This window comes from Episyrphus balteatus, chromosome 4 (genome assembly GCF_945859705.1).
Source record: "Episyrphus balteatus chromosome 4, idEpiBalt1.1, whole genome shotgun sequence".
NCBI classification, from domain to species: domain Eukaryota; kingdom Metazoa; phylum Arthropoda; class Insecta; order Diptera; family Syrphidae; genus Episyrphus; species Episyrphus balteatus.
This window is the reverse complement of record NC_079137.1, coordinates 42121357-42146715: the sequence shown is the minus strand read 5'-3', so window position 1 is coordinate 42146715 and position 25359 is coordinate 42121357. Positions and strand designations below refer to the sequence as shown.

At 29.9% G+C, this 25359-nt stretch overlaps 1 protein-coding gene and 1 long non-coding RNA gene across 2 annotated transcripts in view; one reads left to right on the top strand and one right to left on the bottom strand.

Annotated features, from left to right (window-relative positions):
* Positions 1 to 13932, top strand: part of LOC129918289 (facilitated trehalose transporter Tret1-2 homolog) — a 36586-nt gene extending 22654 nt beyond the window's left edge. The window contains exons 3-5 of the mRNA XM_055998751.1: positions 4836 to 4974; positions 5049 to 5257; positions 12596 to 13932. Coding sequence (XP_055854726.1) covers positions 4836 to 4974; positions 5049 to 5257; positions 12596 to 13651 — 1404 coding nt within the window. The 3' untranslated portion in view covers positions 13652 to 13932. The remainder of the gene's footprint in view (positions 1 to 4835; positions 4975 to 5048; positions 5258 to 12595) is intronic.
* A 4104-nt stretch (positions 13933 to 18036) lies between these two features.
* LOC129918302 (uncharacterized) lies at positions 18037 to 24388 on the bottom strand. The gene is made up of 3 exons (XR_008772943.1): positions 22307 to 24388; positions 21615 to 22043; positions 18037 to 18278 (listed from the first exon to the last, which is right to left on the bottom strand). It is a non-coding gene; the product is annotated as an uncharacterized LOC129918302 (long non-coding RNA).
* Positions 24389 to 25359: the final 971 nt, after the last annotated feature.

Here is a 25359-nt window from a genome sequence, read left to right as displayed (position 1 = left end):
GCATGCAAATGCATGGGATTCCACTGAAAATATATATACTTGCATAAAATGCTTCAAAATGCATCAAAATTTCACAGTGTACAGAATGGATCAAAATAATGAGAAAATCGTATGGGAGCGGGAGTCTCAGACCCCTCGTTTGGTTTTTATATGTCTTTAAAAAATGAAAAAAAAGAACAATAGATATTCATTTAGATTACTAAGCAAAAGTACCTGCGCACACTTACCGTACACCCTGCGCACACTTACCCCTTCGAAGGGGTAAGTGTGCGCAATATGACCTGTTTTGGTTTTCTTAGGAAAACATAAATAATTTTATAAATATTAGTTAAATTTTAATTGAATTTAAGAAGTCAAAACATGTATCTGTAATAATCAATTTACTTTTTTTATGTACATCCTATATTATGCTTGTAATACTTATTCAAAGTCAAAAGTGCGCACACTTACCACAAACGACTCTACGTTCAACTGTAGAACCCCGGAGCAAAACGAATTTTGTGCTCTTAATCAAGTGAGGCATCAGAAAGGGGTTTTAATGTCTATTTATAACTCAAAAACCAAAAGTCTCTCTGAGGTTTGGTTGCTGAGTTAATTGCATCCAAACATGTTTTATCTTACATTCGGAGATCGGAGGATATCTACTACAGACTGAATTATCGAAACAAGTTTTGGTTTTCAGATATGAGTTTAGACCAAACAGGCCTACGCATTTAGGCAAACAAAATAAAATATTTCACCCCTTGTCGAAAAAAATGCATTTTAAAAAATTTCCTCCAAATTCATCGAGTGAGATATCAAAAGAAAGGTCTCTTTAAGGTCTAGTCATAACTAAAAACCATAATTTTCTATGAGGTCTGGTTGCTGAGTAATTTGCATCCAAACATATTTTTTTCTAACATTCGAAGGCAGATATCTGCGGACCAAAATCTCGAAACAAGCTTTGGTGTACTGGTATGAGATCACAGTAAAAAGGCCTATGCATTTAAGTAAATAAAATATACCTATATATTTTTTTTTTGTGATTTTCTTTAAAAAATTTCCTCCAAATTCATCGAATGAGACATCAAAAGAAAGGTATCTTTAAGTTCTATTCCTTACTGAAAATCAAAAGTTTGATGGAGGCCTGGTTACTGAGTTATTTGCATCCAAACATTTTTTTGAAGTGAAAACTTCTTTAGTATCGTAGTGGTTTGAAACAAGATGAAACGAAAACGCGACACGACTTCAACTTGTTTTAATAGATAGATAATTGAAATTTGTACTGTAGATAGGTAATTAAATAAATTATATTTGTACAAAATTTCAATTAATTTCATATTCAAAATTCGGAGATAACGGTAAAAAGATGTTCTTTTCCAACACACGTTATATCTTTTGATCTAGTGCACATACAAATTTGATTTACGGTACGTGCTCTACAAGTTGCACAGTCTTAAATTGAAAAATTTGAAACATACCTCAAAACACCTGTGGAGATCTGTTGGCGATGACCAGCTACCAGTGTAGGAAGTACCGTAATCTCAGTCTTTAAATTCGACATGGTTGACTTTAAAAAATTCTAACTTCTCTTGTAGACATCTTTGAAATAAGATTTATGCATCATTATCAAGGTGAAACAATAAGCTTTCACATGGTATAAAATTTTTTATAGGTTGTCAAACAAAAAAATTGAATTAATAGCATGAGAACATAAAAATAAATGTTTTTTTTGCTTTTTTTGATGAAATTTCATCGAGTTTAAAAAATACTAGCTCTTTTTGTAGATGTCTCATAGACCTGATCGATATACATATTTTGAGTTTGGACAATGAGCTTTCAGATTATAAAATTTTTTATAGGTTGTTAGGGAAAAAATGCATTTAATAGCGTGAAAGACAAAAGTACGAGTTCAAAAAATTCTAGCTCTTTTTGTAGATGTCTCATGGACCTGATCGATATATATATTTTGAGCTTAGACAATAAGCTTTCAGATGATATAAAATTTATATAGGTTGTCACATAAAAATCATGGATTTGAAGGTGATAGAATAAAATTAGGTAGATTTTTTCTATTTTTTTTTTTTTTTTTTGCAAGAAAAATGATTTTTTAAGGTTTCACTTCTGCCACGTGTCAATTGCACACATGATTTTTTTTTTCTTAAGTTCGGAGATACTCAAAATTATTACAGAACACATTGCTTAACTTAGGGTTTGGGTTTCCCGATAAATGTAATTAAAAGGTATCTTACCTACACTTGTTGGAAGTAGGGGAGACTGGGTACGGTTGACACACAGGACGGTTGAAACAACGCCAATATCTCGGGAACCGTTAGTGATCCAAGGTTAGTGGTTCCAAGGGGGTGAAAAGGGCGGTAATAGGTTCCAATGCGATCCTCAGCCTTGTTTTTATCGTACACAGAGAAAAATATGACCCGCTAAAAACTAACAGATTGCCATATTGTTTTATCGTCCATACATTTCATAAGGAAATCTTATTAAAATCAACGATTAATAAGGTTTTTTTAAGGAGATTTCTTATTATTTTTATAGAGAAAATCTTATTAAAATTTGACTGAAAAGTTGATTTTTTTTGCAACTAAGCACTAGAACAAAAATCGCGATCAATATTTTAATTGCAGGTTGGTTCAGGTGGTAAGGTGGGCGATTCAGGTGGTCTCCAGTTCGATTCCCAGCCTGGTCATCGTTTTTTTATTTTTTTGCAGATTTTAAAACAATAAGGAAAACCCGATTGTTTTAATAAGGTTTCCTTCTTGGATGAAAACCATAGAGAAATCTTATTGTTTTTGTTCTATTTTATGTGGTCTATTTTTCTCTGTGTAGCGCTCTTCAGTTCTTTAAGGAAGGCTCGGCTCTATTATATTTTGACAGCCAAAAGTAAATATTTTTGTTCGGATATTTTTCTTCGAACTGCTAATATTATTCATGTGAGAGTATTAAATGCATATTTTTTGTTTGAAGTGAAGAACGTATAATACAAAATGGTGTTAAGTTTTCATATTTCTTTATTAATTTTAATTATATATCCATTTTTTACTGATAGAAGGGGTTGGGGACGGTTGATTCAAGAGATTACAAAATGTGTAATTAACTATTTTTTGCCGCATTTGCGACTCGGAATTTATCCGGAAGCTATAATTTTACTGATTTATGACCTATTAAAATTAAATTAACGTTTTCTTATAATTTATTAAATATTTTTTCGTTAAGTTTGTTTTGTCTGTTGTTTTTTTTTTTGTTGGTTTTGGTTATTAATAAAAACAATTTTTGAAACATCGAAAAATGATAAATATTGTTAAACAAGCGTTTCGAACATCCAGATCTTAAATCTGTTAATTAAATATTGGAATTTGAATGCGAATCAAAATTTGGTTTTGACTTCATCTTGCAAAACAAACAAATTATTCCCAGAAAATTATAAATTAAACGTTTTTGTTTATCTTCTTTATTTCCAATTCAATCCGTATCTGCATTTTTTAATCTCATATGTTTTACTTAACTCATTTATTTATTTAATTAATCAAGTAGGTACAAGTAGGAACATTATCATTCAAAATCAATCTGTACGTTAATCTTTTCAACAAATAATATATAATATGTAGTAGTTTTAATAACTCATTTTTAATGATTTGATAACAATATTTCATTAGCGATTGTATGAATGAAAGAATTTTTTTTCCCAAAAAATAACTACAATAAATAAGATTAGGTAGGTACTGGAATGATAAATATCATAGCTCTGGTCATAGCTTTTTAAGAAATAAGATTTGCTTGGTCACGGTGAAATAAAACTCAAACAAAAACCACTTGTCTTGGTTTGAAGGTGCGTACACTAGCACCTTTACGAACTAAAAAAATCTCCTTCATTATCAAGACTATAAATATTTGTAAAATAAGGAGAAAACTTATTTCCTACCGTTATATGGCCTAAAATACTATTTAGTGCTTAAAAAGTTGTCCCTTTTTATTATTTACACAAGTTTGAAACCAAAATTTGGATTGAATTGTTTGCATAGTAACATTGTGGTTTATCTTGGTAACGCAGTGGTATTTAAAGTTTTAAAGCTGATTTTTGGTAACACAATGAAATAAACTACTAATTGAAATTATTTTTTTTTTGTGATTTAACTTCATAGGAGACTTAAGTTGTTCCTATAGTTTCAAATAGGAATATCAGAGAGCTTAATTATTTGATTTTAAAATAAAACTGAAATTTGCAGTAAAGTAACGCAGTTGTTTGGTTTTGATCACTTTGTGTTTAAACTGTCATAAATATAGAAATATATTATTTAAAACATCGGTGCAAATGTTATTTTATAATAGATTAAAGTAAATAACTATTCTAATGTCAACTTAAATATATGAAAATATATTGATACAAATTTCACATTTTTTTTGTCAAAATTCACTAACCATTTCTAAAATAACTTTCCAGTTGAATTCTTAAATAATTCACTTAATAACACAGAAATTAGTATCACTTTAATTAATGCAATATACAACATTTGTACTTAAACATTTTAATTTGTAATAAAAAACTATACTGAACCCTCGACACAAATTGATTGACCTCAATTGTTTAAAAAAAAATTAAAATGTTACAGCTTGTTTACACTTACGTCTTTTAAGATCTCACACGTCTTTAAATGCTCAATCCTTAGTTTGTATATTTTTTAAATTATGTATGAGTTGAAAACAAAGACGTATCGCTACACAAAGGTTATTGTGTAAATAGGTTGCAATTGAATGACAAAAAAAAATAAATGTATTTTTTATTAAGAAAAAAAAAAACAATAAAAAAATCAATTTCTCTAAACATTCATTATCATTTTCAGATCATTTCAGCATGTGCTGTGTTATTATTATCAGCTGCATGCGGTATGCCAATTGGTTATTCGGCTGTTCTACTTCCCCAATTGTACAATTCAACAATAACAACCATACCAATTGATGTTGCGCAAGGGTCATGGATCGGTATGAATGATGGACTAAATTTTAATTAAATAGTAAATTTTTTATAGTAAACTATTAATTTATTTTTTATGTAGCAAGTGTTCATAGCTTGGCAACACCAGTTGGTGCTATTATGTCAGGAAGTTGTGCTGATATGTTTGGACGGAGAAAAACACTTTTATTTTCTGTGATACCGATTATAAGTGGTTGGTGTTTGATTGCTTTATCCAAGTCATATTACATGATTTTAATTGGAAGATTTATAACTGGATCCGCTGTTGGAGTACTTGGAGCACCTGCTCAGGTATGATATGGATTAAGATTATCTGTTTTTTTTTTTTTTTAATTCGTTAAAAAATAAGAATTTAGATGTTTAGTATATGCCTTTAATTATCAAAATTAGTTATTCAGCCCTATCGGCAATACAATTTCCCTGGAAAAATTTCTCTATTCCGAAAACTCGGTATCGGCAATACTTTTTGAATGGAAAAATTTCCTAGGAGAAAATTCCTACACAAAAATACCTATCGGGAATGAAGTTTCTCCCCCGAAGTATTTCTATCATATTTTTTATGGGGAACAGATTTTTTGAAGCCAAAATGTACGTGTTTTTCCTTTAAAATATTCTGTTAAAAATATTAAATTATTTACTTCCTTAATCCAACAAAAAGCAAATGATATTGCAACTGGATAACGCAAAATAGTAGACAAAAATTAAATATAAGAAAACCTTAAAAAAAAGCATGGAACTAAAGGAGACCATTCCGAGAGCATTAGTTAGCTGCTTTGGTCGAAGAAATGATCAAATTATGTGGAATGCCTCAATTTATTTCAGTTATGTATTTGTTTATCATGTCAACAAAAAACAAAGCTTAAGAAACTTTATTGATTGATTCTTTAATTAAAATTACAAACACAAAACTAATTACATGTCCATCTGAAGAAACAAACAAAGTAATAAGTTGGGCAAAAAATAAAAAAAAATTATTCAATAAAAATCCACAAATCAACACCAAAGAAAAAAATTATATAAATATTGACTATTAAACATTTTAATTGTTTTTGTGCACTAAATACAATCAAATTAGAGTTGTCAAAATTTTCGAAGACATGTGTTCGAAGGTTTTTTTGTTTTGTTAAGTTGGCTGTACTTCTTTCCCGAAAACGAAATTCCGATGGAGATTGCCGATAAGGAGAAAAATTCCCGGGAGAGAAAACCTACTCCCGGGGAAATTTCTCACGTGAGATTGCCGATAGGGCTGATTATTGATTTAAATTTAACTGATAAACTTAGATTTATCTATATTTTAAACATAGTCATTCCCAAGTTTTTGATAAATGAACTAATTTTGCTATGGTTTGATTCATTTATTTCGTTTTCTTTCGCTTCCAAGCACCATACTTATTTATGTTTAAGAAATCACGGAAAATGATTGACGAAAAAAAGTTAAATCCAGCTGGTTTTCGATGGTTTTTTATCTCAGCTTATGCTTCCCTGCATTTTTTTGTTTAAGAAAATACTATTTTTTTTTTGTTTCAATTCGACGCGACTAATAAAAGGTTTAAAACCTAAATATTGTCGTTATCTCTAAAATGTCTGTACTCAATCGCTTGAATTTCAAAAGTAGTGCATATTTGTATGTACGTATGGAACACCTACAAAATTATAAATATTACATTTTCAAAATCATCATTTAAAACAAATTGATTCGATAATAAATTTCGGTATAAATTTTATTTTAACAATTTGAATTTTTCTTTATAAAAAAAAATGTTACGCATACACCATAGTGACCCGAAAATTATTCGATTAACCGTTTGAATGATCAGTCTAGGAAATGATGATCAATGATCAGTAACCACTTTTTCAGCCTTTTGACATTTTGTGTGCTGTTAGAATTATTCTAAAAAAAAAAATTTTTTTAAACGGAAAAAAATTGTTCTACAATTTTACTAGTACCTACATATATTGTTTTGTAAAAAAAATTGATCAACCGATCTTAAAAAACGATTTATTGTTATCGTAGACAAAATTTAAAGGCTATACAAATAGTGTTACTGTTGTTGTAAAACCATTAGATTGCCCTACCTACTTTTATAAGAGTTAAAACAACATGTCCAAAAATTGGAACAAGATCACCTTTATTGAATAATTAATCGATTTCGACGAAAATGACAATATTTGAAAAGCAATATCTTGGAAACCATTAGTCTCACAGAGATGTTAATAGCATTTTCCCAAAAAATACTCCTTAAGAGTTAAAACTAACGAAGAGGGCATAATTCGGGTATTTTTTGAGATTTTTTTTAATTTTTGACAATATTGCGTTCGATATGGGTATTTGTTAGGATTTTTTGCATTTTTGACATTTTTTAAAAGCTATTGCGAGTTTCATCCAAACGGAAACAACATTTTTCGCTAAACTGGAATTTTCGATAACTTCGCATATTGTCTGGACAAAAGTTCAAAATACGATGAATGTTCCGATCATGAACAACTTTTCGCCCGGAACTCATAATAAGAAAAAAGCGAAGTACGTTTTTCCATGTTGAATCTTTTTCAAGTGAAACTCACAATAGGGCTGACTTTATATTTATTTTAGGTATACAAATAACTGTGCCAAAATAAGCATTATCCTGACCAAATACCAGAAAACTCAAAGTTTTCTAAGACACTTTGAAATCTTTTTTGTACGTACCAATACATACCAGCCCTATTAATAAACTCATCATAGACAGTGCATAACATTATGTACTCTTTATAATGTCTTTAAACAGAAAATAGTTATTTATAAACTTTATGCAACGTTTAATAAGCTAAACGCGTTTTTAGGTTGTTTAGAGCTTGAATAAGAATATATTTTGCTTAAATGTCATTTGAACTTCACATAATTTTTAGAAAAAGAGAACATAGCAATGATTTGTATAAATATTTCTTTTTTTATTGAAGAATTTATTTTTTGGATTACATTTGCAATTGAGTGAACAATTTGAAATCAACTAAAACAAAAAATAAGAAATTTCGAGATTTTTTCCTGATATCATTTCCTTAATTATAATATGTATATTATATGACATTCAGAACTTTCACTCACGATTTTGTTTTTTTTTTTGCATATTTTCGAATCAGACGGAGTTATTTTATCGACAGATGGAGTTGTTTGTGGTGATTAAAAGTACTAATTTTCCATTTTTAGTACTTATTTGGACACAAACCTAGCATAACTATAATGGCTAAGAAAATGTTTTATAAATAGAAATTTATCCGAAGTTGCATAAAGGCTAGATAAAACTTTATGTATTGTATAACTATGCCGCCGTTTAGAGCTGTTTATCTATAAATAAGGCTGTATACATCATATAATACAAAACATAATAATTTTTTTGAAGAACCGGTCAACCAAATACACAGAGTAGTGAAATAACCCAATTAATGATGGGCAAATGTCAAAATTCCATTTATATGTTTTCATTTCTATGTGTTTGTAGAACAATTTTAACGTTACTCAAAATGATTAAATTTAATTATAGTCTGCGTTAGTTAAAATTTCTGACCTTATATCAAATCAACTGATTCAATTTTGCCAAATCTCAAGAGATAAATAAATTAACACAAAATATCTCGCTAAGCCTTTTATCATGAATTTATTTCATCCAAGCTCAACACAAATGAACCGCTTATATCAATTTTTTGAATTCCGCGGTCAACAAACGTCCTCCAAATGACTAAATACGCATAATTCAGTTCAACCCTAAGAATCTTATGTGTTGTGTGTAAAGTGTTCTAGAGATTTCTCTCATACAAAAATATTCCCGCAATCCAAATTAATTGAAATAAAGGCCATTCCGTTTCACTGACCTATGTTTCGGAAATCATTTTTTTTTTTGCCAAACCAAAACTACCGAAAAGCTAAACCGAGATTTAATTGAAGTAAAGGCCAATGTTACACTGACCTAGGGTTGCCAACTTTTTTAACAAGGAATAGAGTATATTTGGTTTCAGAGACGAACAAAAAAGAGTACATTTGAAAAAAGAAGAGTACCATTTATTTCAAGTCTTGAAAATTAATTTTTTTTTTTTTTTTTGCTTCTTACAGTACATAACAATTTTTTGTTGTTTTTAAAATATGTGTATGACTAAACGTTCAAATTCAAAATTCATATACATTAAGAGCTCATTTTTGATCAATTTCAACGAAGCCCTATTCCTCTCCTCTCGCCACTTCATATTCAAGACCGAAAATACTCTCTCAGTGAATGCTGAAGTGGCAAGAACAGATAGAATATGGCTTACAATTTTTGCAGTTATCAATATAATTCATCGAAATAAAAATATATAAGAAGGTTAACTCAATTTTAAATACCTTGATGTTTTACAAGAAAAAATCTAATATTTTCAGGTCTTAAACAAAACAAAGTAAAATAGAGAACAAAATTTGAATTAAACAATTAGGTCGTACTAAAACAACGACAAAAATTATAGTGTTTTGTACTCTCTAAATTACAATTGTTCAAATTTAGAAATTATAAGGTCGAATATTTTAAGCCTCGTTCTTTTTTTCATTCAATTCTATCTTTAGAAATATAAAAGTTATCCACCAATTTGTAAACGTTAAAATGCTTATGTTTATGTGGTGGTACACTCAGCCTTAAATAAAAAAAAGAGTATTTTGACGTACTCTATCAGAGTTATAGATTATAGAGTACACATTCGTGAAATAGAGTACAATACTCTTTTTTAGAGTACGGTTGGCAACCCTACACTGACCCAAGTTCAAAAATTTACTTTTTTTTATCAAAATCCACCACCCCCATATGACAATACAAACTTATCAACAATGTGGCTCACGAGTCACGACGTGTGTCACGTAAAAAAAAAAAGAACAACAAAAATAAAAGAGGGAACAAAAAAAAACATCGACGACGTAATAATTTGCGAGAGACGAGAGTCGTCGCCGCCACCGGAGAGTGAACAAAACTGTGTCACGGTCAATTCGCTCGTAAATTATCTTCCGGCAGATTAAATTGGCGGTAAACCATTTATTCACGCTCAAGATAGAACGCGCGCCTCTAATCAAACAAAAAATAAACCGGCATTAGACACGACGACGATCAGTCACAACAAGTTCTGATACACACAATCACCCCCAACCTAACCCTCTTTAACAACCCTTACCCAAATCGGTGTTAGCAGAAATTAGAAAAACACGTCGTCGTCGTCATAAAGCGCGCATTTTCGAGTTCAAGATGTAGGAGCAAGGTCGTCAATTTTTGTACGTGCCTAGCTTAGCTATACAGAACGGCCTTGACAGATCTCTTTATAGAATACCTACCATAAACGATTTGAAACGATGACAAAGTCATGGGTACTCGAGTCTATCTATTTGATTAGGGGAGGTGTGAAATCTATTACCGCACTGGATGATGATGATACACAAGCGTGAAACTATTAGTATCGTCGCCTATTTGATAACGTATAGTGACGGTGTGGTGGCGTCAAGCTTAAATGAATTTATATCTACTTCCCAGTTCCCACATGTGCTATCAGCCTTGAACTAGTCGAAGATGAAATTCTACAGTTCAAGGCATCTCGACTAGTTTTTCTAGAAAACGAAAAGTGATTGCAGAAATGTCTTACAATCATTTAATAAATTAAATCCAGGAACCGTATGGAGACTGATTGTTACTGTCAATTGAAGAAAGCGAGTATAGTGTTTGATGCGAGGGTGCACGCACGGATTTAATATACATACAATCACTTTAACGCTAGAGATAGATCACGGTCAATGGCGTTGTAATTCCAAAATGACCAAGAAAGTGATTTAATCCGCAAGATTTACAACGTTTTCGTGTCTGCGTTGTAGGGAGATTCTATAAAGACGTCAATAATTGTATGGGATGCGGTAGTAGGCATTATAGGCAGACGTGCTGTTGTCTAGGTAGAAAATGGCATCGGCCGGAAACGGATCTTACTTGATCTTGAACTTTGAGAAAATATATAATGAGATTTTTAGATTGTAGTAGTTGTGTTTTGAGGAACTAGGTACTATAAGCTTTGAATTTGGAATGATAACACTGGTTTAGGTACAGCAAAAATGCACGCTCAATACTACTATATTTTCTAACTTACTTTGACCTCAAGGACTATTAAAAAATTACAGTGGATACGTTTTCAAGATATAATTTTTCGAAGTTTTTGTAGTTGTTTTAGTATTAAAGTTATATCTTGAGTAATAAATAACCAACCTAAACAAAAGAACTAGCTCCTGAAAGCTGGATGAATAAACAAGAAACACTAGAATAACCTTTCTGTGTCACTTCAGGAGCCCTACTCTACATTTCTTTCTTAAAATAAAAAAAATTCTTAAACAGATATTTTGTACTCTCTATTTCTAAAGTGGAATGAAATTAACTACTTTCGAAATGAGAATTCCGAAAATGGTATTTTTAAACCCCGTAACTCGTTTTCGAATGGCAAAAGCATTCAACAAGAAAAGTCTAAAAATGTAGTTTTTTGAAAGAAAATCTTAGTGATGGTAAGAAATGATGGTACAATGTATTTACAGAGAATCTTCAAGCTAAAATTTACAAAAAAAAATATTATAGGTAAACTGCCGCTCATCTGAATAGGTTCACATTATAATTTATCTTACCTTTAGCCTGTCTTGGTACTTATTGCAATGGCACATCTTTTTTATATATGTAACGAGAGACCATCTTTATGCGCTTAGTTTAGGAGAAAAAAATAGACCAAACCTTTTCATAAAAACAAGCATAGGTATATTTTTTGGGTCATTTGAATTGGTTCAAAAGCAAAAATGTTAATAAATGATGAGTTGCATGGGTTAGTTGGACTCAAAATTGTCAGGACGAAAACGGGTCGGGAAAAATCTTTAAGCGTGGAAAAAATGGCGAAAATAAAAGAAATCTTTGAATTAGGCAGAAACCAATGATGCATTTGGACAAAAACAAACTGAAGTTAAAATTTAGTAAGCAGTTATTTGCGCAATATCAAAGGGTATAGAAACAACATTAAAAGTCGGAGTTACTCAGTCACAACATAGGCCAATAGAAGTGCAATGATCAGAGCAGCATGACTTCGCGCTAAAAATAAAAAGCTGAAACCCGGTATAAAATGAAGTTCAACGATGGCAAAATGGGTTGTCAGAAGTGGTAAACATTTGAGAAGAACAAAATTTCGCAAAAATTACCACTATACAAAGCACGAAAAGAAACTCGTTTGTTTGTTTTTACGCTTTGAGCATTTATTATAAATGTTGAACATGTAAAAGAGAAGAGAAGAAACTTTATCTTTTAACATGATGGTCACAAGAAATTAATAAGGCTAAAATTTGATCAAATATGGACTTTCAAAATCCAAGGGTTTTTTGTTTTTTTTTTTTTTTGTTTTAATCATTTTGAATCATACCTCGAAAACCTATCTGTAAACATTTTGTAGATAAGATTTTCGAGTTTTCTGGGTTTAAATCCATACGGAAAGTATAACGGAACTTTGTGTCCAAAAAAATTTATTTTTTTGTAAACTAGTGTTATTGTTAGATCTAGGCCAAAATATGTCTCCTTTTGTTTTTATCTTTATTTCCGGTCCTAACTCATTTTTTTTATTTTCATATTCTTACAGATTTATATTGCTGAAACAGCTGAACCAAATCTGCGATCACTTCTAATTGGAGCACCAGCATTCTCTTACACAAACGGGATCCTTCTAATCTACATTCTTGGCTCAAGTCTAGAATGGCGTATAGTGGCATGGTTGTCGATCATCTTACCAGTTCTAGCTGCTGTAGCATTATTTCTAATCCCAGAAACTCCATCATGGTTAGTACGCAACAATCGGTCTGAGAAAGCCTTGAAAGCTTTGAAATTTCTACGACGCAATGAATCAACTGCCCAAGATGAGCTCAAAACTATTCATGAACGTTTGGATCAAGAAAAAGTTACTACCAAGTCCAATGAGAATATCTTTCGTCTTTGCTGTCAACGTGCTGCTTATAAACCACTATTCATTGTGATTGTCTTTTCGATACTTCAAATGTTCTCTGGAACTTTTCTGGTTGTATTCTATGCAATTGATATTATATCGGAGTTTGGAAGCAATATTGACCCAAAGTCTGCAGCAATACTGACCAGTATTGTTCGATGTCTATGCACATTGGGAATTTGTTTCATTTTACTTGTGGTCCGTCGAAGACTGTTAACAACCATTTCAGCTGTTGGATCAGGTTTAAGCTGTTTGGTTCTAAGCTTGTTTATGTATTATCGTCAAGGTCAACCTAACTCTCAATTGGACGTCTATGTGGCTATAACCTGTCTTACCAGTTATATTGCATTTAATACACCTTTAATGGTTATGCCTGGAATTATGGTGGGAGAACTATTTCCGGCTAAGATTCGTGGCCGGACAGCTGGTACTATGTTTGCATGTTGCAATGTTGCATTGTTTTGTTTGGCTAAAGCATTCCCTGTTATTAAAGAGGCTGTGAAAACACGTGGAATATTTTTGATGTTTGCTATAGCTAGTTTCTTGGCAGCAATCTTTACATTCTTGTTGCAACCGGAAACTAAAGGAAGGACTTTGGATGAAATTGAAGATTATTTCAATGAGAAAAATTGGTTTTGGGTGAATCGAAGTGATCGATTCCGGAGTAGCAAGAACAAAGTCACAACTAAAGCATAACATTTATATAGAGGTTTATAGATGTTTTCTCATTTTAAGAGGTGTGGAACTCAATGTGTGATAAATTATTATTATTTTTTTTTTTAATTAAATAGAATGTTAAATATCTTCTACCAGTGAATACATTGTATCAATTGTTTTAGTTTTAATACTTTTAAGTAGGAATAATATTATGTGAATAGATAGGTTTACTGACATGCAATTTATTATATAGAGATATTCTGTTAAATAAAATTTAAGTTCGCTATGTGTAAGTTAAAAGTAGGTCTATAAATTTGTAAATAATTTAATAAAATCAACAAATAAAAAATACATAAGTAAAAGTTCTTTTAAATTTTCATAAGTATTTGTTTCTAAGAAGAAATTTTAGTAAGTATAAAAACGTCACTAAAATTAACAAATCAATCAGAAATTTATTTTCGATTGTTAAAGTTCACTCAACTTACAAAATAAATTTCCTCAAACAATGGCCTAGTTTAGGAATTCGGAAGAAATTGTTGTCAATTTAATTTTCTTTTTTTTAGGCAAACTCTCCTCTTACATTTAGGTATAGTAAAATTTCTTCAATGACCTGGTTATTATGGATGAAGCATCAATTTGTTCAATTATAAAATTCGAAGAGAATACATCCAATATTCACATTCCAATTTAAAACGTCAAACGTTTTATTTAATTACAATGTACCCGCTTCGAATTCCATGCTAAGAACATTGGGGTTTTGTTTTGGAGAAATCGAAACTAAGGCCGTGTGTGAATTGCGTTAAATAGATAACACCGTGTAAAATTTTTGACACTATTGAGGTGAATAAAAAATTTTCAGCCGTTAAAAATTTATTGGGCTCTGGGACCTGGTTAAATTTGAGTTAAATTTTTTTTGCGGATGGTTTCGTTTTGTTTTTTTTTTTTTATAAAAAGGAGTTTCATGGAGTGGAGTGGAGTGGAGTGGAGAGTGGCCTTAGAAATGGAACAATACAAAACCGGGAGGCTTGCCGCCGATTTCTGAGGTCAACCCGGCGAACCCCACAGGCGGATCACTAGTGTGAAGCAGTTACGTGGGATAGTTTTATGATCCCCTCGACATCGAGATCATAACAGCGCCGAGAAAAAGGAAGAAGAAGAAGATAAAAAGGAGTTTCATGGCAGAAAAGAGGCAGAAAATAGGCAGAGAAAAATATTAAACAATTTGAAATTTTTTTTTTCACCCCAATAGTCTCAAAAATTTTACACGGTGTTAACTATTTAACGCAATTCACACACGGCCTAAGACAAACATGACATAAGATTATAGGGAATGGAAAATGTGTTTTTTGTATCTCTCTTTCAGTCTATCTAACGTTATCAGAAGTTCTTATTAGGCTAAATAGATGGACCGATTTTCTTCAAAATTGTTATCGAGCGTTTTTGTTTGCGCTCTCAGATTTGTTTTAGGTCTTTTTTCTCTTAAAGGACTAAAAATACCGAGAGATAGAATTATTTTTTTTTTTTCGATTTTAGATTTTCTCTTAAAAGCTAAGTATACAGTTCTTCTAGCCAAACAAAAACCAATGCACTTCTTATGGGAGATATTTTTTTAGATTTTTTCCGAAAAAAAATATTTTTTAACTCACCACAGCTGTAAACCAAAATCGAAAAAAAAAATTATATTCATTGTTCATTGTTTTGCGAGAAAAAAAAATAGTGGTGAGTATACATTTTTTTTTCGATTTTGGTTTACAGCTGTGGTGAGTTAAAAAATATTTTTTTTTCGGAAAAAATCTTAAAAAATCTCTCCCATAAGAAATGCATTGGTTTTTTTTGCTAGCAGAACTGTATACTTAGCTTAAACCACTAAACCGATTTTAGCAAAAAAAAATTATTTATTTTGCATTATTTTCAACAAATATTTGAACTCAAATAAAGTTATATTTTGGTTTTTTTTTTTAATTTTAAATATTTTACAATAACAATACTATTCAAAAGGGTATACGAAACGGGAGCAAATTTGGAGCGCTTTCCTCGAACACAATTCATCGGGAGATTTTATTTAGAATAGAGCTGAATATTAAACAAAAATGTTCATTAAAAATGTATAATAAAATGGGGTCCTTACCATGAATCTCCGTGCGTGAATTGATAAAAACGACTGTTTTGAATATTTTCTCTTGAAATGGGGTACTTATGTGCCGAACAACGATTGTTTGATTAATTTTCTAAATAAGAAACTAAAGGTTGCATTTTTTGAGTGTAAAAATGGACAAGTAGGTAGCTTCAAAATGCCGGCCAAATATTTACCCGTACGTGTAACTGCCAAAAACTATAATAAGGAAATTGGTTGCTGCTATCTATCTTTCAATTTAAGGACAACCCATGAATCGCTAAAAAATTCTTAGGTACAAAGGGGTTCTGTTGCGTAAAACGAAAAGAGCGGCATATAAACAATACTAGAGGTTAATTACGTATAACGTACGAACAACAGAAAACCGGAGTGACAGCACGTAAATTTGTACAATCGAGGTTAACTCGATACAATCGACCAGCACCAGTGCACCTATTTTGTATCAATGCATCGATCATTTTTGACGAAAAGCCTTCGATTGAACCAAATTAGATGCTGCCGATACTCGATTGTATCAAGTTGCCCAGGGGTGCCAAGTAACTTTGAACAATCGAGTAGTAGCAGCACCTAATTTGTATTAATCGAGCATTTTCCATTGAAAACCCTCGATTGAATAAAATTATTAGATGTTGCCGATACTCGATTGTATCAAGTTACGTGCTGGGGCCCCAGGTAAAAGATAGCCACTACCAGAGATACCCAAAGGAGATGGGAAACTTTCGTACGTTTTACCCCCTAAAACCCATTTGTTTATTTCGTGTTGTTGTAATTTCTTTTGTATTCGTGAATAAATGTGAAAAACACACACAGTGTAACCACAGTGTTTTTACGCACACTTAGCCAAAAGCGTCCGTTTTTTCACGCATACTTAGCCAAAAGCGTCCGATTTTTCACGCATACTTAGCCAAAAGTATCCGACGGAGCTTGTAGGCAAACGCGTATGACGTCAGAAGTTTCCCATCTCTTTTGGGTATCTCTGGCCACTACAAACTTCAAGAGCCTTGAAGGTTTTTATCAATAATAATTTTTGTCTATTATTATGAATAGTAGAGATGCGCAAAACAGTTCCAAAGCCGGAACGAACATGGAACGGTTCTTTTTTCGTTCGGAACTAGTTCCTGGAAACATATCCGAGGAACTATCAAAAATTTAAGCCATTGTTTTTGAAAGTAGTATAAATCCATGTAAAAAAACATTAAATTAGGAGTATTCATGAAAACAAAAACTAAAAATCCAAACTAAATCTTAAATGTAGCCGTTTTAAGTCCGATTTAAAGATCGGATTGAATCTTAGTCGAAATTTCAATCCAGTTCTATGATTATACCAGATCGAGGGATCGAATTGGAATAGAATCAAAAACACAGTTTTCTCCTAAATATTTTGATTTTTGACATAAAAATAGAAAAATCTAACCAAAACACAATGTAATGTTGTGGAACTGTGTCCGAGTGAGGAACTAGTTCCAGGTTCCAGGAACTCTTTGGCTCCGGAAATACTCATGGCTCACTCTCACTCGATGGATTTAGAGAAATAAAAAATGCATTATTTTCGGCAAGGGATTAACCCAGGATTTGTATTTTTTTTTTCATTATGAACTCATATCTTTGAACTAGGGATGTTGCGAATATTCGCATCCGCAAATGCTGAACTTCCGCATGAATTGGGACATCCGCATCCACCTCCGCATCAGCAATAATCAATGCGGAATTTTATGCGGGTGCGGATGCAAGGAAGTTGCGACAAGAAAGAAGTTGGTCGGAGCCAGCGAATTAATTTTTGTATATAAGATCTTAAGCATCCGCATCTGCAGAAGTGCAGATGTTAACTTTCAAAAATCCGCATCCGCATCTGCATCCCTACTTTGAACCAACACTTGTTTTGAGACTTTGATCCGAGGATATCTGCTCCCGAATGTAAAAAAATTTAAGATTAATAAAAAACTTGTACCGATGATGTTTTTTCCTACTGTAAATTCAAACATGACCCCTTTCAAAATAGCTCCCAATTTAGGGTTTTATTATTTCTTTCAATCTTTTGAATTTATTTTTGAAATCATTCAATTTTCTTCTTCATAGAAAATATTGAACAAATACTTACTTAACAAAACATAATTCAATTATCATTCCTCTTTTCCGCATTAAATTTTTATAGAACTTGAAGAAAAAATCTTCCCACAACTTTATCAATACAAAAAGCAAGTTATTTTGATGTTAAAAATAAAAAAATATATTTATTGTTAAGAAATCATAGAAAATACAAAATCTTTATTTTTTTAAATTTAAACCATAACCTATTTTCAATATATTGGAAAGATAAAATTTTATATATTTAAATATATATGGGTAAAATATATAATATTTTATTTCATTAAATGGACAAACACATTTATTTATATTCAAGAATATAAAAGAAAATTTACCTGAGTCTGGATTATGCACAATTACTTTTTTTTTTATTTTTTTAAACTTTGAACAGTGTTGTGTGTTTTCTTTATTTTTAACTAACTCTGGAAGGAGGGTTTTAATGCGTTTCTGGAAAACGTAAAATCTTTTTTTAGAAATTTCTTTTAATATAATATTAATTTCAGAAATAAATTATTATCAATATGTAAATATAATTTAAAATTTTAGTATGCATTAAAAAAAAAACATATGTTTTAAGTAGGTACATAATATAATATTAAATTTTATGTAAGTAATTTGCATATAAGAAATCCATAATTGGATTAATTAATTGGATAAATTGGAATCAGAAGACAGATAAATACGCATATTATTTTGTTCGTTTACCAAACATTGAACATAATGAGATAAGGGTGGTATTTTATATATTTACGTATATAAAGTATACATCTTAAATATTAAAATTAAATTTGATATATTACGAGAACAAATCAATAAGAAAATTATGATTCTTTTTTCCAAATCGATTGCTATGTCTGTCCATATACAGTAAAATATAATTTTATCTTTAAATTGTTACAAACCATTATATTGAAATTTTTATTTTTTTTTTAACTGTTGCTTACCAAGGGACTTCCAAAACAACCAAAAAACGAGTTCAAAAATATGCCCACATTTCAAGTCTGTGTGTTTCTTTCTTGTCATTGCAGATCTTTCTGCTTTGCAAGAAACTTACTTACTTTTGTGTTAACAGTAGTTTCGGACTGACATTTTTTTTTTGTGAAAACCAATGTCATGATTGAAATGAATACAGATCCAAAATTCATACAATATGATCCAGAACAAACTTAAATAATTCCAATGATTTATTGTATTAGCTGCAAATCATACATTTTTTGTTTACCTGTAAGTTCTTTACCTGTAAGCGAGGATTTATATTTTTACCAAGGTAGATCACCTTACTTTCTTATACAATCTTTCAAGTTGTATTCAGTACATATCGTACATTCCCCCGAACGTAAAATCGTACTAATTGAGTTTAAAATTATATCGCAATACCTTTTAAGTGTCTATCTCCTAAAGCAAATATTTTATTTTAGCTTACTATAGGTCCCCATATAAAACAATAAATTTGAATAAATGCATTTGTACGCTTCCCAATTTACGGATTAAATTTTCGCACAAACATGGTTTATTATTATTGCTGTTATAAAAGCATCAGACCCGTCAAAAGATTTCAAGGAATTAAAAAATCACAAGAAAATTAAAAAAAAAGCAAAAATCTATTGTTTAAAATTTTTTAACACTGTATCACAAAACAAAAGTACGAATGGGGTACGAATATCATTTAATGTTAATTGATACTTAAATTTCCCTAAAAGAAAAAGAACCGTTTGATGAAACTAAAATATTTAAATTCCTTAAGCGACAGAAAAACCAGAGCATAATCCATAATTTTCAACTTAAACTTCATAATAATCAACAGGCTTAAAAGAGTGAACAATATTCCGACTTTATTTCACTTTTCCCCGTTTTTGATTTTGGGGGCGAAAATTGATTTGATTTCGCAATTTTCTGAACTTTTGTCAGGTAATTCCATCTCAGCTTTTAAATTTGAGGATAAACAAAAATATTTCGGGTGAAAAATTTTACACGCAAAACTTACAAGTCTTAATATAAATATTCTTAAGTAAAGGCCAAAATATCTTGATTTTAGAAAAGTCCCAAAAATGTTGTTGCTTGAGTTGTATATTGTGTTCCACAATTAAGGAATCCAAACAGTCATCCTTCCACTAGAGGAAGGCCTCGTTTAAGGTGGCGCACACAAGTGGAAGGGGACCTAATTCCACTTACGAGTGCAAAATTGGAAGCAGCTGGCAACGATTACTAGGAATTTAAAGGGGAATAATTTCGTTAAACTATAAATAATAACAATAAACAAAAATTACACTGAAAAGTGTCGTCGGGTATAAACAGTCTAACTAATCGACCCATATAATAACAAAATAGCCAAAGAATTCGAATTAGTTATAAAATTTTAAGCGATTATCGTCACTACAACAAATTTCAAAATTGAATGAAAACCCATGTACAGATCGAGAAAAAAAAAACAAATTTCCACAACTAAGTCGTTTTAACCAACATCTCTTTTGACTAAAAACTCTCTAAAAAACACTTAATGAATGGGCTTTGATTTCGAAACCGATATCTTTTCTTACAGTTAAGACATTTAACATTTTGAATTTGAAGTGTTACATGAAATACATATATACAAATATTTATATCAACAAGTCAGGAAGATATTACATAACTAAATAGATAATGTTCTATTTTTTTAGGATTAAAAATAATTATTTATGTACATATGTCTAGTCTAAAAACTTATTGCAAATTATTTAACATATCGATTATTAAAAGCTAAACAAAAAATAAGATAACAAAAATATTTTAAATTAATTGAATACTGGAGCAGCAATACAGATTTTTGTTTTATATAAAATTTTAAGATACATACATGATAAAAGTTTTGTTCAATATTTAGTTGTTACCCATTTTTTATTTTAAACGTTAAACAAAAAAAAAATTCTTTGTTTTGTTTTGCGAACAAAATGAAAAATGAGTAGATACTGAGTGTTGGTGCAGTAGCTTGAAAATAAAATACAAAATTATGTAGAACTTCATTTCACTTAAATAAAAACAATCTCTGTGCCTTTCGGTATAAACATAATAACGGCCAAAATGGTTACTTTTCATTTAATGCGCTCCAATGTTTATTGAAATGTCAGATCTTTTAAGTATTAAACCAAATTTTCACCTGTAAACTTACGTTTATTTTTAAGGGTAACAAAGTGAAAACATAGGCAAAAAGTATCCAATAATTAGTCTTTTAATGTCTTTTTAAATGCAGTTATCATGTTTATACCAAACACTACAAAAACAAAATATACCTACATGTTTTTAAAAAATATAATGTTTTAATGAGCTCTATAAATAAAATTTTAAGATACCATATCAACCCTCTTGGCGAAAACGTTTCATTTTTTTAGTTTTATTAAAAAATATATTTAAAAAAAAAACATAAATATTTATAATACACACAATAAAATGGAAATAAAAATATATTTTACTGTATACTTCGACATTGCAATCGTTTGGAAGAAATAAACCCCATTTTTTTTAAAATTCATTTAAAAATACACAATGCAAAAATAATACAAATTGCAATATTATATATGATTAAAATATATAAAACAAAAGAATATCAAAACTGATGTAAAAAAATAGGAAATGATTTTCATGTTTTATGAAATGAAATAATAAAGTTGAAAAAATTTTTTTAAAAATTATATATTTTGTTATTGGTAATTGGTTTAGATAAATATTTATTTAGAATTAAAAAAAAAAAAAACAAAACAATAAAAATATCATTTTGGTATTATTTTTTTAAAAAGAAAAATAAATTACTTTTTTATTTGTTTTCGTTTTCGTCCAGAGGCGCATCAATACTATTTGAACACACACACTTCAGAAACTATGTATACTCAACGAGCATCAAACTGCCCAGGGCTAGATATGAAGAAACACATAATAAACTTTGAATATGGTTTGACATGGTTTTTATACATAATATATAAAAGGGAAAATATATTTCATGTAAATATAAGGTAAGTATTTCTCAGAAAAATTAAGGTTAAGGTACATATATATAACATGTGACAAAATATCTTCAATCTTGTAATATGTTTATAATCAATTATAATAAATGTGTATGTTGAAAAAAAAACAGCCAATATACTTTTTAAATGAAATACATACCCGAACACAACTCTAATAAACTTTATTCCCTCATCCTCATTTTTAACACTCATCTCTCTGCTCATACTTTTATTCTTTCTGGAAAATATTGTTAAATATTCTTTGATGTCATAGCAAAGCAATATAATATTTAGAAAAATATATTTAGAAAATAATATTATGAGAAATTTTATTATGTTCACAGACACACTACTCGAATATCGAATGAGATTGTGTAATTTTGTATGAGTGCAATGAGGTTTGTTTTTTTTTTTTTTTATATATAGATATAAAATATTCAGCAAGTATTTTAAAGAATTTATTGCAATATAACAAAATATATTTTTTTTAAGAAACCTTACCCAACCACCTACACTTTTAAATTATTTTCAATTCAAAACAAACAAGAGCCACCCAAAAACGCTGAGTGATATTTTGAAACTTGGGAGAAAAAAGTCGAGTTTTCCAGGTGACCAAAACATCTTAAAGAAAAATGAAAAACATTTATAAAAACACAGTGCAACTATCAACAATATATTTTTTCTATAGCACATAATATGTTTGATACTGTATATTAAAAAAAAAAGAGTTTGTTTCTGGAATAAAACTGCCTATTTTATCATTTAAAAAGATACTTATTTCAATTAATTTGTATCTTACCTTGCACCAAATAATCATCAGCAAAGAACAAATTGCTTTTTCATATACCCCCTCCAAACAAAACAAGATACTTATATGACACATTTTTCTAAATAAGAAAGTTTTTGTATAAAACAGCAGCAAAAAATGTGGATAAATAAATTATAGAAATTGGATATACATAATATACAAGTTCACAGTTCCTGATTACATACTTACAAAATACTAGCGATACCACCCATAAATTAACACATTTTGAATTTAAAAAAAAATCCCAAATTTGCATACGAAATAAAGTATACTTCTATTAATAAATAACACTGCCTCTGAATGTGAGAATCAAAGACCCTGGAATTTTAGTGAATGAGTAAAATTTTTCCAAATTTTGTATTCGAATTCTCGAAAACATGGAATTTTTTAAGAAAACGTCCACTTCTCAGAATTTTCGTCAAGATTGTTGGTGTTTTCATAAATGATATTACTAAGACCCACAACTCCTACTACGATTGTCTATGATGAATTGAAAGCTGATAAAAGTTAAAATTAAATTCTTAGAAACTCGATTTTTAAAAGTTTCGATGTTAGATGTTGGCTGTCATAAATTGTAATAGTATTAATAAAAATTACTGTTACATTGGCCCATTACATAATAAAATGAGATTGAAAGTGCAAAATTTCAGGATTTATTAATTATCCAATTGATAATTGACAATCGCAATAGGGGTGCCAGTTTTTCACTGCGAGTATTAGGTAAACCCCGAGTTAACTCACTCAGTCCTATCGGCAATCTCACGTGAGAAATTTCCCCGGGAGTAGGTTTTCTATCCCGGGAATTTTTCTCCTTATCGGCAATCTCCATCGGAATTTCGTTTTCGGGAAAGAAGTACAGCCAACTTAACAAAACAAAAAAACATTCGAACGCATGTCTTCGAAAATTTTGACAACTCTAATTTGATTGTATGTAGTGCACAAAAACAATTAAAATGTTTAATAGTCAATATTTATATAATTTTTTTCTTTGGTGTTGATTTGTAGATTTTTATTCAATAATTTTTTTTATTTTTTGCCCATTAGTTTTGTGTTTTTAATTTTAATTAAAGAATCAATCAATTAAGTTTTTTAAGCTTTGTTTTTTTTTTGACATGATAAACAAATAACTGAAATAAATTGAGGCATTCCACATAATTTAATCATTTCTTCGACCAAAGCAGCAAACTAATGCTCTCGGAATGGTCTCCTTTAGTTCCATGCTTTTTTTTAAGGTTTTCTTATATTTTATTTTTGTCTACTATTTTGCGTTATCCAGTTGCAATATCATTTGCTTTTTGTTGGATTAAGGAAGTAAATAATTTAATAATAAAATATTTTGAAAGAAAAACACGTACATTTTGGCTTCAAAATATCTGTTCCCCATAAAAAAATATGATAGAAATACTTCGGGGGAGAAACTTCATTCCCGATAGGTATTTTTGTGTGGGAATTTTTTCCTAGGAAATTTTTCTATTCAAAAAGTATTGCCGATACCGATTTTTCGGAATAGAGAAATTTTTCCAGGGAAATTGTATTGCCGATAGGGCTGACTGATTTTGATGAATTAACTCTGGGTTGACTAAAAACAATATTTGAAATTTAATTGAGTTTTTTGGGCTTATTTATTGATTCACTACTGTAAAACCACTCATTCATTTGCAGGATTATCTAAGAACTGATAACTAGTCGTAAGTGGCGTACATTTAAACATACATACATTGAATCAAGATTTAAGCATTTCGAGCATTTCTTATGTTAGACTAAAAATGTGTTCGAATGTTAATTTGGATATACCATTAAACACCGTAAGCGAAAATGCAACAACTGTAAAATACGAAGAGGAAATCGCTTCAACATTGATGGAGATTGTTATCATTACACTTCAAAAAAGAGAACTTATATGCAACATACTAAGCATAAATGCTTGGCAAACTGAAGGCAGAAATTGTGTAAAATTTGTCAAAATTGCAGAATCGTTTCCACTTAATTAACAACAATTTGGTCGTTCTTGCTCCTTTACCTAAACCTTCGCACTCAAAACCTTTTCTGTTTCAATCTAATATAAAAATGAAATACAAAAATTAATGATAAATTTAAAAATGTTTGGTTTTTAAAAAATAAGTTTTAAAACATGTTTAATCGGTACAAAAAAATTGTTTACACTATTAAAATATCTTCCAATATTAACGGATTTTTTGAAAAATTGGTTATAATTCTTTGCAAAAAGTGTGCTAATGATTTATCAAAAAAGAAATACCCATGATTAATAAAATTAAGGACTAAATTCATTAACGTAAGGTAGTGTATTCTTTTCATACAAAAAATTGTGATGCAAAAGCAGAGACACGTTTATGAATTCAACCATTGTTGGTTTAAATTTGATTGAAAAAACATCAAATATGGATACAAATTTAATGAACAAAAAAATTTTGAGATTGTGACAATATGGCATTGTCATCAGTGACTACCCACCAGAAAATATTAGGTATATTTTTTTTTTTTTTTACTGTTTGTCGATATTCCGAAGATGTAGTTGTTCAGAATTTCAATGGGAAATATCATAAACTACTCGACAAATTATATATTCTTTTCTTTAATTGAAAATTAATTTCCATCAAAGAAATTTGGCAGTATGATGGGAATATTTTCAATTCTAAGATAAAGTGGATGTACTTTTAGATAGGCTATCACTTCGGAGATTCAAATAGAAACTCTCACCCCTTTTTTAGGATTATCGCTTCTCTTC